The 15,207-nt window shown below is 51.6% G+C and overlaps 1 protein-coding gene across 1 annotated transcript in view; it reads left to right on the top strand.

The window, feature by feature from the left end:
* Positions 1-707: 707 nt before the first annotated feature.
* lrp6 (low density lipoprotein receptor-related protein 6) overlaps positions 708-15,207 on the top strand; it is a gene marked incomplete at its 5' end in the record, with an annotated part of 108,083 nt that continues 93,583 nt past the window's right edge. The window contains 7 exon segments of the mRNA XM_045214546.1: positions 708-904; positions 2,519-2,536; positions 2,539-2,604; positions 2,607-2,648; positions 5,089-5,315; positions 9,813-9,982; positions 13,201-13,372. Of these exon segments, the coding sequence (XP_045070481.1) occupies positions 708-904; positions 2,519-2,536; positions 2,539-2,604; positions 2,607-2,648; positions 5,089-5,315; positions 9,813-9,982; positions 13,201-13,372 (892 nt within the window).

Below are 15,207 nucleotides of genomic sequence, written 5' to 3'. Positions count from 1 at the left end.
GTAGTTACTCCACAATACTAACCTAAATGACAGTGTGAAAAGAAGGAAGCCTGTACAGAATATTCCAAAACACGCTTCCTGTTTGCATTAAAGCACTAAAGTAAAACTGCAAATAATGTGGCAAAGAAATTAACTTTATGTCCTGAATACAAAGCGTTATGTTTGGGGCAAATCCAACACATCACATCACTGAGTACCACTTCCATATTTTCAAGCATGGTGGTGGCTGCATCATGTTACGGGTATGCTTGTCATCGGCAAGGACTGGGGAGTTTTTCGGGATAGAAAGAAACGGAATAGGGTAAAATCCTAGAGGAAAACCTGGTTCAGTCTGCTTTCCACCAGACACTGGGAGATAAATTCACCCTTTCAGCAGGACAATAACCTAAAACACAAGGCCAAATGTACACTGGAGTTGCTCACCAAGATTACATTAAATATTCCTGAGTGGCCTAGTTACAGTTTTGACTTAAATCGGCTTGAAAATCTATGGTAAGACTTGAACATGGCTGTCTAGCAATGATCAACAACCAACTTGACAGAGCTTGAATAATTTTTAAAAGAATAATGTGCAAATATTGCACAATCCAGATGTGCAAAGCTCTTAGAGACTTACCCAGAAATACTCACATCTGTAATCGCTGCCAAAGGTGATTCTAACATGTATTGACTCATCTAGTTTCTGTCTTGTCTCTGTGTGTCTCCAGGGAGGTGGTGGTTAAGGGAGACCTCCCCCACCCCTTCGCTCTGACGCTGTACGAGGAGACTCTGTTCTGGACTGACTGGAACACTCATTCCATCCAATCCTGTCAGAAAGAGACTGGGGAGGATCGGAGGAAGGTCCACTCAGACATCTTCTCTCCCATGGACATACACGTCTACAGCCAGAAGAGACAGCCACTACGTAAGAACGCACATCCAATCATTGGTCCCACTCACCACGATCAACAGGCTGCTCAACCCAAAACAGAATATAGAATGATCAGGGCCCAGTCACCTTTCCTCCTCTCTGTGATCGGCTAGCTAGGTCTAGGACAATAGAAGATCGATGATCGGCTTGCAAGGTCTAGGACAGTAGAAGATCTGTGTTCGACTAGCTAGGTCTAGGACAATAGAAGCCCTGTTCTCTGAGGTTTAATGAAATCATTTCTCACAGTGCAGAGGGACCTGCTACATGGTAATGACCCTGCTGTAACCCCGCCCCCCACGCATGCACAGCTGTCTCCAGGGTCGTGTCTACACTTGACACTTACATGCTACTTCTGCTATCAGAATACAAAGATCACATTGAAAAGACGGGTCTAGACGGACAAAAGTCTCTTTGTGGTCTGACTGTGTTCAGATCTGTCTGACCACTTCAGGAGGTGGTCAGGGATGCATTGTGTGCAGATTTCTCCTCAGTCTGGACGCAGTCAGGCTACCGAAGGCGCGTACAGTGGGCGACTCATCAGCGCTCGTCCCACAAGTCTCCAGAGAACTTGAGTTTTGGGACCGAGAGGCACGTGTGAGGAATGTGTTTTGTTGGTCTCATAAATGCTAGCCAGCTAGCTAATAGAAAAACAATGTTCTGTTTGGCTAGTTATGCTAACCCATTTGCAATCCCTTTAGCGTTGCTTGCTAGCTTGTTGGCTGGCTACAGAGGTTAGCTGGCTAGTTAGCTACCGTAGTTAGCTTCTGCCATAAGTTGTTTTATTATTATCATATTTGGCCTGATCCACCGTTTTGTAGAATGCATACTGGCATTTGAATATAGCACGGGAAAAGGGAATCTGGACACACTGTGGACACGGTAGACACATTTACATGTAGGTGTAGACGCCATGACGCTTTCGGATTTCCATGATCAGAACTCTATGATCAGAATACCAAAGCTGCATGAACTGTCACGTCTAGCCACTGACAGGATTAGTCGAGTCATAATGACCTCACCAACACATGGACCTCACCATGACCAGATCGCTGGTTAAGAGACTCTATTTGCTGCAGTATGTTGACGCCTTTCAAATGATTGGATTGGGCTGTTTCAGCCACACACACGTTGCTGACAGGTGTATAAAATCGAGCACACAGCCGTGCGATCTCCATAGACAAACGTTGGCAGCGGAATGGCCTTACTGAAGAGCTCCGTGACTTTCAACGTGGCACCGTCATAGGATGCCACCGTTCCAACACGTCAGTCAAATTTCGCCATGCCACGGTCAACTGAAGCGCGTAGCACGGAGAAATCGTCTGCCTCGGTTACAACACTCGCTAGCGAGTTCCGAACTGCCTCTGGAGCAACGTCAGCACAAGAGCTGTTGGTCGGGAGGTGTCCACATCCTTCCGGTCATGTACTGTACTCTTCAGAGATAATGTTTACCTCTCAAAATGGCACCCTACTTTGGTCAAAGTAGCACACTAAATCAAGAATAGGGTGCCATTTGGGACACTTGAGCGATAATGAATGAATAGTAGTGTATATGAGGTGTTTGTATGTAGAATGGGGCCTCTGACGGCATGTTGTTTCTTTCCTAAACAGTGTCTTCACCATGCTCGGTGAGAACGGAGGGTGCTCCCACCTCTGCCTCCTGTCTCCTATCGAACCGTACTACCAGTGTGCCTGTCCCACGGAGTCCAGCTGCTAGAGGACAACAAGAGATGCAGAGACGGTGAGACCTACGCCCAACCCCCTTCAGAGACCTACCCCCCTTCAGAGACCTACGCCCCAACCCCCTTCAGAGACCCTACGCCCCCAACCCCCCTTCAGAGACCTATGCCCCAACCCCCCTTCAGAGACCTATGCCCCAACCCCCCTTCAGAGACCTACCCCCTTCAGAGACCTACGCCCCAACCCCCTTCAGAGACCTACCCCCCTGCTGAGACCTACGCCCCAACCCCCTCTTCAGAGACCTACGCCCCAACCCCCCTTCAGAGACCTACGCCCCAACCCCCCTTCAGAGACCTACCCCCTGCTGAGACCTACGCCCCAACCCCCCTTCAGAGACCTACCCCCTGCTGAGACCTACGCCCCAACCCCCCCTTCAGAGACCTACGCCCCAACCCCCCCTTCAGAGACCTACGCCCCAACCCCCCCTTCAGAGACCTACGCCCCTTCTGAGACCTACGCCCCAACCCCCCTTCTGAGACCTACGCCCCAACCCCCTTCAGAGACCTACGCCCCAACCCCCCTTCAGAGACCCACGCCCCAACCCCCCTTCAGAGACCTACGCCCCAACCCCCCCTTCTGAGACCTACCCCCTGCTGAGACCTGCGCCCCAACCCCCCTTCAGAGACCTACGCCCCAACCCCCCTTCTGAGACCTACCCCCTGCTGAGACCTACGCCCCAACCCCCTTCTGAGACCTACCCCCTTCTGAGACCTATGCCCCAACCCCCTTTCTGAGACCTACGCCCAACCCCCCTTCAGAGACCTATGCCCCAACCCCCCTTCTGAGACCTACACCCCAACCCCCTTCTTACTGCCTGGGTTAACCCTTTCAGCTTTAGGGTTGGTGCTGGTTCATACTGCCTGGGTTAACCCTTTCAGCTTTAGGGTTGGTGCTGGTTCATACTGCCTGGGTTAACCCTTTCAGCTTTAGGGTTGGTGCTGGTTCATACTGCCTAGGGTAACCCTTTCAGCTTTAGGGTTGGTGCTGGTTCATACTGCCTGGGTTAACCCTTTCAGCTTTAGGGTTGGTGCTGGTTCATACTGCCTGGGTTAACCCTTTCAGCTTTAGGGTTGGTGCTGGTTCATACTGCCTGGGTTAACCCTTTCAGCTTTAGGGTTGGTGCTGGTTCATACTGCCTGGGTTAACCCTTTCAGCTTTAGGGTTGGTGCTGGTTCATACTGCCTGGGTAACCCTTTCAGCTTTAGGGTTGGTGCTGGTTCATACTGCCTGGGTTAACCCTTTCAGCTTTAGGGTTGGTGCTGGTTCATACTGCCTAGGGTTAACCCTTTCAGCTTTAGGGTTGGTGCTGGTTCATACTGCCTGGGTTAACCCTTTTCAGCTTTAGGGTTGGTGCTGGTTCATACTGCCTGGGTTAACCCTTTTCAGCTTTAGGGTTGGTGCTGGTTCATACTGCCTGGGTTAACCCTTTCAGCTTTAGGGTTGGTGCTGGTTCATACTGCCTGGGTTAACCCTTTCAGCTTTAGGGTTGGTGCTGGTTCATACTGCCTGGGTTAACCCTTTCAGCTTTAGGGTTGGTGCTGGTTCATACTGCCTGGGTTAACCCTTTCAGCTTTAGGGTTGGTGCTGGTTCATACTGCCTGGGTTAACCCCTTTCAGCTTTAGGGTTGGTGCTGGTTCATACTGCCTGGGTTAACCCTTTCAGCTTTAGGGTTGGTGCTGGTTCATACTGCCTGGAACCCTTTCAGCTTTAGGGTTGGTGCTGGTTCATACTGCCTGGGTTAACCCCTTTCAGCTTTAGGGTTGGTGCTGGTTCATACTGCCTGGGTTAACCCTTTCAGCTTTAGGGTTGGTGCTGGTTCATACTGCCTGGGTTAACCCTTTCAGCTTTAGGGTTGGTGCTGGTTCATACTGCCTGGGTTAACCCTTTCAGCTTTAGGGTTGGTGCTGGTTCATACTGCCTGGGTTAACCCTTTCAGCTTTAGGGTTGGTGCTGGTTCATACTGCCTGGGTTAACCTTTTCGGCTTTAGGGTTGGTGCTGGTTCATACTGCCTGGGTTAACCCTTTCAGCTTTAGGGTTGGTGCTGGTTCATACTGCCTGGGTTAACCCTTTCAGCTTTAGGGTTGGTGCTGGTTCATACTGCCTGGGTTAACCCCCTTTCAGCTTTAGGGTTGGTGCTGGTTCATACTGCCTGGGTTAACCCTTTCAGCTTTAGGGTTGGTGCTGGTTCATACTGCCTGTAGTAGTAGTGGTGGTGGTGGTGGTGGTATGGGGGCTGAGCAGTGTAGTGGTGGTGGTGGTGGTGGTTTCTCCCCCCGACCCTCTTCTTTCTCCCCCCCGACCCTCTTCTTTCTCCCCCCCGACCCTCTTCTTTATCATGTCCTGACTCACCCTCCCATCTCTCCCCCAGCCCTCCTATGGTGGGGACAATCATTCTGTTGTCGTGTCCTGACTCACCCTCCCATCTCTCTCCCCCTCCAGGTGCCACCCAGCTCCTCCTGCTGGCCCGGCGGACTGACCTGCGCCGCATCTCCCTGGACACGCCTGACTTCACTGACATCATCCTCCAGACGGACGACATCCGCCACGCCATCGCCATCGACTATGACCCGGTGGACGGACACATCTATTGGACGGACGACGAGGTCAGGGCCATCAGGAGGTCGTACCTGGACGGCTCCGACGCTCAGTTCATCGTCACCTCTCAGGTCAGTAACCCTAACCTCAGGTCAGTAACCCTAACCCTAACCTCAGGTCAGTAACCCTAACCTCAGGTCAGTAACCCTAACCTCAGGTCAGTAACCCTAACCTCAGGTCAGTAACCTGAGGTTCCACGAAGCATCTCAGAGCAGGAGTAGGGCTGGGGCGTTTCCACGAAGCATCTCAGAGCAGGAGTAGGGCTGGGGCGTTTCCACGGAGCAGGAGTAGGGCTGGGGCGTTTCCAAGCATCTCGGAGCAGGAGTAGGGCTGGGGCGTTTCACGGAGCAGGAGTAGGGCTGGGGCGTTTCACGAAGCATCTCGGAGCAGGAGTAGGGCTGGGGCATTTCCACGAAGCATCTCGGAGCAGGAGTAGGGCTGGGGCGTTTCCACGAAGCATCTCAGAGCAGGAGTAGGGCTGGGGGCGTTTCCACGAAGCATCTCAGAGCAGGAGTAGGGCTGGGGCGTTTCCACGAAGCATCTCAGAGCAGGAGTAGGGCTGGGGCGTTTCCACGAAGCATCTCAGAGCAGGAGTAGGGCTGGGGCGTTTCCACGAAGCATCTCGGAGCAGGAGTAGGGCTGGGCGTTTCACGAAGCATCTCGGAGCAGGAGTAGGGCTGGGGCGTTTCCACTAAGCATCTCAGAGCAGGAGTAGGGCTGGGGGCGTTTCCACTAAGCATCTCAGAGCAGGAGTAGGGCTGGGGCGTTTCCACTGAGCAGGAGTAGGGCTGGGGCGTTTCCACGAAGCATCTCGGAGCAGGAGTAGGGCTGGGGCGTTTCCACGAAGCATCTCAGAGCAGGAGTAGGGCTGGGGCGTTTCCACGAAGCATCTCGGAGCAGGAGTAGGGCTGGGGCGTTTCCACAAAGCATCTCAGAGCAGGAGTAGGGCTGGGGCGTTTCCACAAAGCATCTCAGAGCAGGAGTAGGGCTGGGGCGTTTCCACGGAGCAGGAGTAGGGCTGGGGCGTTTCACGAAGCATCTCGGAGCAGGAGTAGGGCTGGGGCGTTTCCACGAAGCATCTCGGAGCAGGAGTAGGGCTGGGGCGTTTCCACGAAGCATCTCAGAGCAGGAGTAGGGCTGGGGCGTTTCCACTGAGCATCTCAGAGCAGGAGTAGGGCTGGGGCGTTTCCACGAAGCATCTCGGAGCAGGAGTAGGGCTGGGGCGTTTCCACAAAGCATCTCAGAGCAGGAGTAGGGCTGGGGCGTTTCCACGAAGCATCTCGGAGCAGGAGTAGGGCTGGGGCGTTTCACGAAGCATCTCGGAGCAGGAGTAGGGCTGGGGCGTTTCCACGGAGCAGGAGTAGGGCTGGGGCGTTTCCACGAAGCATCTCAGAGCAGGAGTAGGGCTGGGCGTTTCCACGAAGCATCTCGGAGCAGGAGTAGGGCTGGGGCGTTTCCACGAAGCACGGTAGATGCTACGGCAGCTAACCGCTAGATGCTACGGCAGCTAACCGCTAGATGCTACGGCAGCTAACCGCTAGATGCTACGGCAGCCAACCGCTAGATGCTACGGCAGCCAACCGCTAGATGCTACGGCAGCCAACCGCTAGATGCTACGGCAGCCAACCGCTAGATGCTACGGCAGCCAACCGCTAGATGCTACGGCAGCCAACCGCTAGATGCTACGGCAGCCAACCGCTAGATGCTACGGCAGCCAACCGCTAGATGCTACGGCAGCTAACCGCTAGATGCACGGGGGTTGTGGAGCGCTGTAGGCTAGGACTCTTCAGTCAAAGAAAACATCCATGTGCGGAATTTATTTTATACAATTAACGTTTTCATTGCTCGCTAGTAAATAATTAAATCGGTCTTCTTTAAAAAAAAAAAAAAAAAAAAAAAAGGTTGGATGTGCCTGACTATTCATGAATGATTCAACAGCAGTGGACAAGGTTGTTCTGGCTCTGAGGCCAACAGCAGTGGACAAGGTTGTTCTGGCTCTGAGGCCTGTAATGCTGTACTGCAGGGTTCTTCAATTCCGGTCCTGGAGGGCCGAAACACTTCTGTTTTTTATTTCTACCTGGTAGTTCATTGCACTCACCTGGTGTCCCAGGTCTGAATTAGCCCCTGATTAGAAGGAGAGGATGGAAAAACAGAGGTGTTTCGGCCCTCCAGGACCGGAATTGAAGAACCCTACTCTAATGCTGTAACGTGTCAAAATGGACCAGTCCTCTCCAGCCTGGCTTGGTATCATTTGGACCAGTCCTCTCCAACCTGGCTTGGTATCATTTGGACCAGTCCTCTCCAGCCTGGCTTGGTATCATTTGGACCAGTCCTCTCCAGCCTGGCATGGTATCATTTGGACCAGTCCTCTCCAACCTGGCATGGTATCATTTGGACCAGTCCTCTCCAGCCTGGCATGGTATCATTTGGACCAGTCCTCTCCAGCCTGGCATGGTATCATTTGGACCAGTCCTCTCCAGCCTGGCTTGGTATCATTTGGACCAGTCCTCTCCAACCTGGCTTGGTATCATTTGGACCAGTCCTCTCCAGCCTGGCTTGGTATCATTTGGACCAGTCCTCTCCAGCCTGGCTTGGTATCATTTGGACCAGTCCTCTCCAACCTGGCTTGGTATCATTTGATACGGAATCTTTTCTTAATTTCTAGACTAATCCAACGCTGATCAGGCCTGGTCCTGGCCGATATGCTGCCCGCTGATCAGGCCTGGTCCTGGCCGATATGCTGCCCGCTGATCAGGCCTGGTCCTGGCCGATATGCTGCCCCGCTGATCAGGCCTGGTCCTGGCCGATATGCTGCCCGCTGCGAGACACATTTTGCCCGCAAGGTAGAATAGTAGCCTTGGCTATACAGTGTCGGCCCACAATGCACTTTTCTGAATGTCCGTAGGGTAGCCTACCGTTTGTAAAACAGGCAATTTACCTTTAATCCCTGTCATTTGGTTTAAATTCATTTCTGTTAATGCATCTATTAATTACAGTAATTTACCGTTCTCATTCTCGGAGTGGAAACGTTTGTTTGCAGAGTTCAACTGCATTAATGATTTTATCTTTATACAACTGCATTAATGATTTCATCTTTATACTACTGCATTAATGATTTCATCTATATACTACTGCATTAATGATTTAATCTTTATAGTATAGCGTAGCTGTCTGTCCCCTTCATACTTTCATTGTAAATTCATGAACTTATAGAAAAGAAGAAAATAACTTTCTGGAAAGACTAAAGTAGTCTTAGGTTTGTTTTAAGGAAAGGAGAAATATTTGCTCTTGTGTTTTGACATACGCTGGTGGCTTTGATTGACTGGTCCTTTCTACAGGGGTGTATGAGTGTTGGCTGATTCTCTCTATAGACCCGTATGTCCATTCAGCATTTCCTAAAGGAGCCTTTCTGGATTCCATATCTTCAATAAGAATCAAACGCTCCTGTCGTGATTGAATCTGGTAAAAGGCCTGTTTTCATTGGTTTAGGCTACATTATTTCTCTCACGACGGCGTCCTCTCTTTGACCAACGTATGTCAATGCCAATGTCATCGAAAAGACCGCAGCAGCAGGGTTTGTAACATTTTTGGGAATATTTTGGGGAGATGTGGGAGAAAACCCATCGGTCTTCGTTTGAATGGTTTTGTGCGTCGAAATAGGATCTATATTGAATTGTTTTATATGTAAAGCCAACAGAAGGTAGGCCTCTATCTTTATTCTGACTCTGTTAATGTTATACATACCTACATGAGATGGATCCTCTCCAACCTGGCGTTTCTTCATTTGTTGATTCATATTCAGAAGTAATAACCTGAATAATAATAATAATAATAATGAAATGCCATGATAATAATAAAGTGTAATTGCTTGTTTCAGTAGGTTTTATTAAGAAGCACGTCCATATAAATGTGTCCAACCAGATTAGGATCTGTCCATATAATATGTCATTAGATCTTAAAGGCCAACTGATCCAGCTCTTCCACTCTGAGATGCTCTGATCTCCCACTCTGAGATGCTCTGATCTCCCACTCTGAGATGCTCTGATCTCCCACTCTGAGATGCTCTGATCTCCCACTCGGAGATGCTCTGATCTCCCACTCGGAGATGCTCTGATCTCCCACTCTGAGATGCTCTGATCTCCCACTCTGAGATGCTCTGATCTCCCACTCTGAGATGCTCTGATCTCCCACTCTGAGATGCTCTGATCTCCCACTCTGAGATGCTCTGATCTCCCACTCTGAGATGCTCTGATCTCCCACTCTGAGATGCTCTGATCTCCCACTCTGAGATGCTCTGATCTCCCACTCTGAGATGCTCTGATCTCCCACTCGGAGATGCTCTGATCTCCCACTCTGAGATGCTCTGATCTCCCACTCTGAGATGCTCTGATCTCCCACTCTGAGATGCTCTGTGAATGTGGGCCCAGATATATACTTCATTTGGTATGAGTCTTGCCCTGAGGCAGAACTGAGCGATTTCCGCTAAATTGGCTATATTGTAAAAATGTAATGAAAGCAAAAATTTGCTTTTTGGTCTTAATTTACCTGCGGTTTATTTTCTGTCTCAGGTGAACCACCCTGACGGCATCGCAGTGGACTGGATCGCCCGGAACCTGTACTGGACTGACACGGGAACGGACCGCATCGAGGTGACACGCCTCAACGGAACCATGAGGAAGATCCTGATATCAGAGGACCTGGACGAACCACGAGCCATCGTACTGGATCCTGTCGCTGGGTAACTACTGTCTCTATACTAACCCTAAACCCTAACCCTGAGCCATCGTACTGGATCCTGTCGCTGGGTAACTGCTGTCTCTATACTAACCCTAAACCCTAACCCTGAGCCATCGTACTGGATCCTGTCGCTGGGTAACTGCTGTCTCTATACTAACCCTGAGCCATCGTACTGGATCCTGTCGCTGGGTAACTGCTGTCTCTATACTAACCCTGAGCCATCGTACTGGATCCTGTCGCTGGGTAACTGCTGTCTCTATACTAACCCTGAGCCATCGTACTGGATCCTGTCGCTGGGTAACTGCTGTCTCTATACTAACCCTAACCCTGAGCCATCGTACTGGATCCTGTCGCTGGGTAACTGCTGTCTCTATACTAACCCTAAACCCTAACCCTGAGCCATCGTACTGGATCCTGTTGCTGGGTAACTGCTGTCTCTATACTAACCCTAAACCCTAACCCTGAGCCATCGTACTGGATCCTGTCGCTGGTTAACTGCTGTCTCTATACTAACCCTAAACCCTAACCCTGAGCCATCGTACTGGATCCTGTCGCTGGGTAACTGCTGTCTCTATACTAACCCTAACCCTGAGCCATCATACTGGACCCTGTCGCTGGGTGGGTTCACTACACTATATATGACCTATCCTGGCCTGGCCCTCTGTGATGACATCATCAGTCCTCAGGCAGGTGTATCCCTGGTTGGTTGAGGTGTGACCTCACCGTTGTCACGGTTTCTACTGATTTGATGTGCCTGCCGTTCAGCAGCAGTAATGCCCTTCATGGCGCTGGCCCATAATGCACCATGCCACAAGGCAGAGCTCCAGCATTAACCCTAAACTCAGACATCTGCTCATCCAGTCCTCCCTCTATTTCTGCTCTTCATTCATTCATTCATTCATGTTAGGCTGTAATCTGAGTTCTCTGTTCTCTGGTAGGATCACTCTGTTCCCTCTCTGATAGGATCACTCTGTTCCCTGTCTGGTAGGATCACTCTGTTCCCTGTCTGGTAGGATCACTCTGTTCCCTCTCTGATAGGATCACTCTGTTCCCTCTCTGATAGGATCACTCTGTTCCCTCTCTGGTAGGATCACTCTGTTCCCTCTCTGGTAGGATCACTCTGTTCCCTCTCTGGTAGGATCACTCTGTTCCCTCTCTGGTAGGATCACTCTGTTCCCTCTCTGGTAGGATCACTCTGTTCCCTCTCTGGTAGGATCACTCTGTTCCCTGTCTGATAGGATCACTCTGTTCCCTCTCTGGTAGGATCACTCTGTTCCTCTCTGGTAGGATCACTCTGTTCCCTCTCTGGTAGGATCACTCTGTTCCCTCTCTGGTAGGATCACTCTGTTCCCTCTCTGGTAGGATCACTCTGTTCCCTCTCTGGTAGGATCACTCTGTTCCCTGTCTGATAGGATCACTCTGTTCCCTCTCTGGTAGGATCACTCTGTTCCCTGTCTGGTAGGATCACTCTGTTCCCTGTCTGGTAGGATCACTCTGTTCCCTGTCTGGTAGGATCACTCTGTTCCCTGTCTGGTAGGATCACTCTGTTCCCTGTCTGGTAGGATCACTCTGTTCCCTCTCTGGTAGGATCACTCTGTTCCCTCTCTGATAGGATCACTCTGTTCCCTCTCTGGTAGGATCACTGTTCCCTCTCTGGTAGGATCACTCTGTTCCCTGCCTGGTAGGATCACTCTGTTCCCTGTCTGGTAGGATCACTCTGTTCCCTCTCTGGGAGGATCACTCTGTTCCCTGTCTGGGAGGATCACTCTGTTCCCCTCTCTGGTAGGATCACTCTGTTCCCTGTCTGGTAGGATCACTCTGTTCCCCTCTCTGGTAGGATCACTCTGTTGCCTCTCTGGTAGGATCACTCTGTTCCCTCTCTGATAGGATCACTCTGTTCCCTCTCTGATAGGATCACTCTGTTCCCCCTCTGGTAGGATCACTCTGTTCCCCGTCTGATAGGATCACTCTGTTCCCTCTCTGGTAGGATCACTCTGTTGCCTCTCTGGTAGGATCACTCTGTTCCCTGTCTGGTAGGATCACTCTGTTCCCTCTCTGATAGGATCACTCTGTTCCCCCTCTGGTAGGATCACTCTGTTCCCTCTCTGGTAGGATCACTCTGTTCCCTCTCTGATAGGATCACTCTGTTCCCCCTCTGGTAGGATCACTCTGTTCCCCGTCTGATAGGATCACTCTGTTCCCTCTCTGATAGGATCACTCTGTTCCCCCTCTGGTAGGATCACTCTGTTCCCTCTCTGGGAGGATCACTCTGTTCCCCGTCTGATAGGATCACTCTGTTCCCTCTCTGGTAGGATCACTCTGTTCCCTGTCTGGTAGGATCACTCTGTTCCCCTCTCTGGTAGGATCACTCTGTTCCCTCTCTGGTAGGATCACTCTGTTGCCTCTCTGGTAGGATCACTCTGTTGCCTCTCTGGTAGGATCACTCTGTTCCCTGTCTGGTAGGATCACTCTGTTCCCTGTCTGGTAGGATCACTCTGTTCCCTGTCTGATAGGATCACTCTGTTGCCTCTCTGGTAGGATCACTCTGTTCCCTGCCTGGTAGGATCACTCTGTTCCCTGTCTGGTAGGATCACTCTGTTCCCTCTCTGGGAGGATCACTCTGTTGCCTCTCTGGTAGGATCACTCTGTTGCCTCTCTGGTAGGATCACTCTGTTCCCTGCCTGGTAGGATCACTCTGTTCCCTGTCTGGTAGGATCACTCTGTTCCCTCTCTGGTAGGATCACTCTGTTGCCTCTCTGGTAGGATCACTCTGTTGCCTCTCTGGTAGGATCACTCTGTTCCCTCTCTGGTAGGATCACTCTGTTCCCTCTCTGGTAGGATCACTCTGTTCCCTCTCTGGTAGGATCACTCTGTTGCCTCTCTGGTAGGATCACTCTGTTGCCTCTCTGGTAGGATCACTCTGTTGCCTCTCTGGTAGGATCACTCTGTTGCCTCTCTGGTAGGATCACTCTGTTGCCTCTCTGGTAGGATCACTCTGTTCCCTGTCTGGTAGGATCACTCTGTTCCCTGTCTGGTAGGATCACTCTGTTCCCTGTCTGATAGGATCACTCTGTTGCCTCTCTGGTAGGATCACTCTGTTCCCCCTCTGGTAGGATCACTCTGTTCCCTGTCTGATAGGATCACTCTGTTCCCTCTCTGGTAGGATCACTCTGTTCCCTGTCTGATAGGATCACTCTGTTCCCTCTCTGGTCGTTACAGATACATGTACTGGACCGACTGGGGCGAGGTTCCTAAGATTGAGCGTGCAGACCTGGACGGGACCGAGCGGGTAGTGATGGTCAACACCTCCCTGGGCTGGCCCAATGGGCTGGCGCTGGACTACGCAGACCGTATGATCTACTGGGGCGACGCCAAGACTGACAAGATAGAGGTATTTCACCTGGTCTACTTTCTATGGAATGGATGGATGAGTGTCTGTTTCTGAATGTCTTCATATCGTCACGTTTTGGGACAAGATAGAGGTATTTCACTGGTCTACTTTCTATGGAATGGATGGATGAGTGTCTGTTTCTGAATGTCTTCATATCGTCACGTTTTGGCATGTTCCAATCAGCTGCTGTGTTGTGGGGGAGTCGGGGGGTCGGGGGTCAGCTGTGCTGATAATGGTGGTTTGTGCGGAGCGGTGGGTAGCTGGCTGTGTGTGTCTGCGTAGGGATCTGTAGAGACAGACTGCTCCAGGTTTAATCTGTGAGGCAGCAGCCGCCAGGGACCCCGCTGGGCCGCACACCGTGGGGAGCGAGCGCTCTTCAACAGTCCTCACAGAGACGCCAGGCCAGGAAGCTGGCAGCATCACAGGGCCCTCTACCGCTATGGGCAGCCCGACACGCACGTCCCCTAGCCCACGACATGGCCGTTATCACATCACACACACACTCCTTTCAGAAGGGAAGTCACATGACGAGGGAGTTGCTACCGGATTGGTTGAAGGGTATTGGAAGCCTTCTGGCTCCACGTTATCTCCTGTGGACAGATTCTGGTGAACAGATGAAACGGCGAGGCTCTGTCAAGGCCCACGTACAGAGCAGAAGTAACCTTGCTTTGGGGTTTTCATTGTTGAGTGTTTGGATGAATCAGGATTGGGCGAAGGCTGGTGCAGTGATTTTTCAAGCCCTTGTTTGGATGACAAACGGTTTCCACTAGATTCCAAAATTTTCTGCTGTCGAAATTCATGAAAACAAACGTTTCCTTTTTTGACCATAAGTAACACCGGTCCAATTAGTGGAAGGGAGGGGTTTTGGCCCGAGAGTTTCCGTTTACGAGGGAGGAGACTTCTCTTCCTTCTTTTGCACAAAGGTAATCACAATTGTTAACGGCATTCCCCCAGAAGTAAAACAGGAAATGACAAACTTTCGCGAGAGAATTTGACTTCTGGGTAAGTGAGTTTAGGCTCCACATTTCAATCCACAGTTGCACCCAGCTACCTGCCCACAGTTGCACCCAGCTACCTGCCCACAGTTGCACCCAGCTACCTGCCCACAGTTGCACCCAGCTACCTGCCCACAGTTGCACCCAGCTACCTGCCCACAGTTGCACCCAGCTACCTGCCCACAGTTGCACCCAGCTACCTGCCCACAGTTGCCCCCAGCTGCCTGCCCCAGTTGCCCCCAGCTGCCTGCCCCAGTTGCCTGCCCCAGTTGCCCCCAGCTGCCTGCCCCAGTTGCCCCCAGCTGCCTGCCCCAGCTACCTGCCCACAGTTGCACCCAGCTGCCTGCCCCAGTTGCCCCCAGCTGCCTGCCCCAGTTGCCCCCAGCTGCCTGCCCCAGTTGCCCCCAGCTGCCTGCCCCAGTCCCCTGAACGTGAGGTTACTGTGGCTCAGGGAGGCGGGGTCGGGTCGGACAGACTGGGTGGGTGGCAAAGGGAATGTTTGGTAGGGTGTGGGTGTGCTGGGTTGGTTGGTTGGGGGAGGGTGGTTATAGCCTGGGTTCTGGGTCTGCTCCAGGACGGGGTTTTGCTGCCAGAGCCACGTCTGGTTTGGATTGCTGCCTCCACTCCAGCTGTGGTTTCCCCTGTTTAGAACAGCCCCTGCATCTGAAACCCTCACCACACTGCGGGAACACATGTTTGTTTTACTCTCCTGGTGGGGACCAATTTGATTCCCATTCAAAATCACAGGCCACCTCACTGAGAAGGGAGACTGAGGATACAACACATCAGGAACGCCTTCCTGATATTGAGCCCCCTCTGCCCTCAGAACAGCCTCAATTT

This window comes from Coregonus clupeaformis, unplaced genomic scaffold, assembly GCF_020615455.1.
Source record: "Coregonus clupeaformis isolate EN_2021a unplaced genomic scaffold, ASM2061545v1 scaf0276, whole genome shotgun sequence".
NCBI classification, from domain to species: Eukaryota; Metazoa; Chordata; class Actinopteri; order Salmoniformes; family Salmonidae; genus Coregonus; species Coregonus clupeaformis.
This window is presented reverse-complemented; position numbering and strand designations above follow the sequence as displayed.